Below are 2,297 nucleotides of genomic sequence, written 5' to 3' on the forward strand. Positions count from 1 at the left end.
TGCTGCTGTTGTGTGCTGCTGCTGGTGGTGGTTATTACATATACATGTGTGCGTGCATGTGAGCGGCAGATACTCACTCAGCGGTGGATCTATATACTCGTGCGTATACAGAGTGAGCTCAGCAGTGTAGCTGGAGTAAGCTGGTGGATCAAGACTGGCGTTAGAACGAGCGGAGGCATAGAAGTGCGTGTCAGTCAGTTCGTAGCCGGACAAGCGGAGGTTCGAAGTGCATATCGCTTCGTAATCGAGCAAGAAGAGAGCAGAAGTGGATAAGGTGGTGGCTGAACAAGCCATTGGATAGAAGTGGATATCGGTTTATAACAGAAGGAGCCCTTGGATATAACTGGAATTCGCTTCGTAGTAGAGCAAGAAGAGAGCAGAAGTGGATATTATAAGTTTGTGGCAGAGCAAGCGTTGGATATCAGTGCGTAGCAGAGAACACACAGTGGATAGAAGTGGATATATCAGTGTGTAGTTAGAGAACACACAGTGGATAGAAGTGCATATCAGCTTGATATCAGCTTATATAGCAGGCAACGTACTGGATAATAGCGGTGTGTATTGGCCACACAGGAGGCGGCTGTGTGGTGGCCAGTGTGCGTGTGTTGCAAGGCTGTGACGGGACCAGTGTACGCGTGTGTTACACGTATATAACGCTTTGTTAGAAACAAGTCTTGATCGTGTGTGCACAGCGGCGTGCGCGTGGTGTATTTGTGGGTTGCAGAGGAGCATTTGAACGGCATTTACAGGAAATTCTCGGTAATAATAGGCGAAAGAGAGTTGAGAAACATTAAGACATTGGTAGTAAATGTATTTTTTGTTTAAATTTACCATTATCTTACTATTGAAACCTTCCAAGCACGGTCACTTGGAGCGTCTCAATAAAAAAAATATAAAAAAATATAAATAAACTCGAAATGTGTTACAGAAAATTATCGGCAATAATAGGCGAAAGAGAGTTGAGAAACATTAAGACTTTGGTAGTAAATACATTTCTTGTTTTAATTTACCATTATTTTACGATTGAAACGTTGCAAGTGCCTGTGGTGTTAACCTCGCCTGTGTTACAGGATCCAGCGCGACCCACAGCGACCGCCACCAGAGCGCGCCACCCTCGACGCGCTCCCAACCGCCTACACTGCCACGCCCCCTGGTGGACGACGAGATGGCGAGTCCGATGAAGGAAGCGCTCCCGCCGCACGCGGCCGGCCGCCGCAGCCCCCACGGTGGCGCCCCCCTGCACCACCACCACCACCAACACCCGCATTGTTCGACGTTGGACGCGTGCGCGGCGGGGGCGGATGATTGCCCGCACCACGCGACGCAGCATTTCGACGCGGTGATGCCTCACGACCTGGACTTCATCCCCACGAGGTAAAGCGCACGCATGCGCGCTGACACGCACACGCACATGCACGCACACGCACACACACGCGCACGCACGCACACACGCTAGCGCACGCGCACATACATGCACACGCACGCATACATAGGCAGACACACACACATACACACACACAAACAAACACACACACACACACACACACACACACACTCAAGTCATATATGTCGATAGATATCATAATCAGACATAGATATAGCGGTTCAAACTATACATGCAGTCACATGACGAAGAAATGTGTATTTACGTTATTTGCGCAGCCTGGTTTGGCTACTTCTTCGTCATCTTTTTTTCTTTTTCTTTTTTTCTTCCTCTTCGTCATCTTTTTGTCTTCCCTTTCTTCTTCCTCTTCGTCTTTTTTTTTTTAATCTTCATTATCAAAGTCATCAATATCATCAACTTCATCATCATCATCATCATCATCATCATCAATATCATCAACAACATCATCATCATCATCACCATCATTATCAGCATCATTATCAGCATCCCATCATCACCATAACTACCTCTAACTTATCAGGAGTAACTCTTCAGAGTTAATTACTGGGTAGTGGTAAAGCCGGCAGCAGTAGTATGTAGCCATGTCAGTAACATTTGATTTTACATTCAGTAATTATCCTTTGATAGCGTGCATCAGCGCGTGCCTAAGCCACGATTCAAACGTCCTTCGTTCAATAGTTTTCCACTAGACTACGAGATTTATTTTTAAAACGCACAGAATTCGCAGGAAGTTATATATATCTGTTGCAATGCGGAAATTACGTGAAAGGCAAAGCAAGTCAAGGCAGTGCAGTACAGTAGCTGAACTTGACCCAATAAAGCCTGTCTGTGTGTGTGTGTCTGTGTGTGTGTGTCTGTGTGTGTGTGTGTACTAACTACAGCAGTGCTTATA

At 46.3% G+C, this 2,297-nt stretch overlaps 1 protein-coding gene across 1 annotated transcript in view; it reads left to right on the forward strand.

Annotated features, from left to right (window-relative positions):
- The first annotated feature begins 6 nt into the window (after positions 1–6).
- Positions 7–2,297, forward strand: part of LOC106819044 — a 14,240-nt gene continuing 11,949 nt past the window's right edge. Inside the window, exons 1-2 of the mRNA XM_014823704.1 lie at positions 7–759; positions 1,071–1,374. Coding sequence (XP_014679190.1) covers positions 1,166–1,374 — 209 coding nt within the window. The 5' untranslated portion in view covers positions 7–759; positions 1,071–1,165. The remainder of the gene's footprint in view (positions 760–1,070; positions 1,375–2,297) is intronic.

The sequence above is a fragment of the Priapulus caudatus genome, unplaced genomic scaffold (genome assembly GCF_000485595.1).
Source record: "Priapulus caudatus unplaced genomic scaffold, Priapulus_caudatus-5.0.1 Scaffold2775, whole genome shotgun sequence".
Lineage (NCBI taxonomy): Eukaryota > Metazoa > Priapulida > Priapulimorpha > Priapulimorphida > Priapulidae > Priapulus > Priapulus caudatus.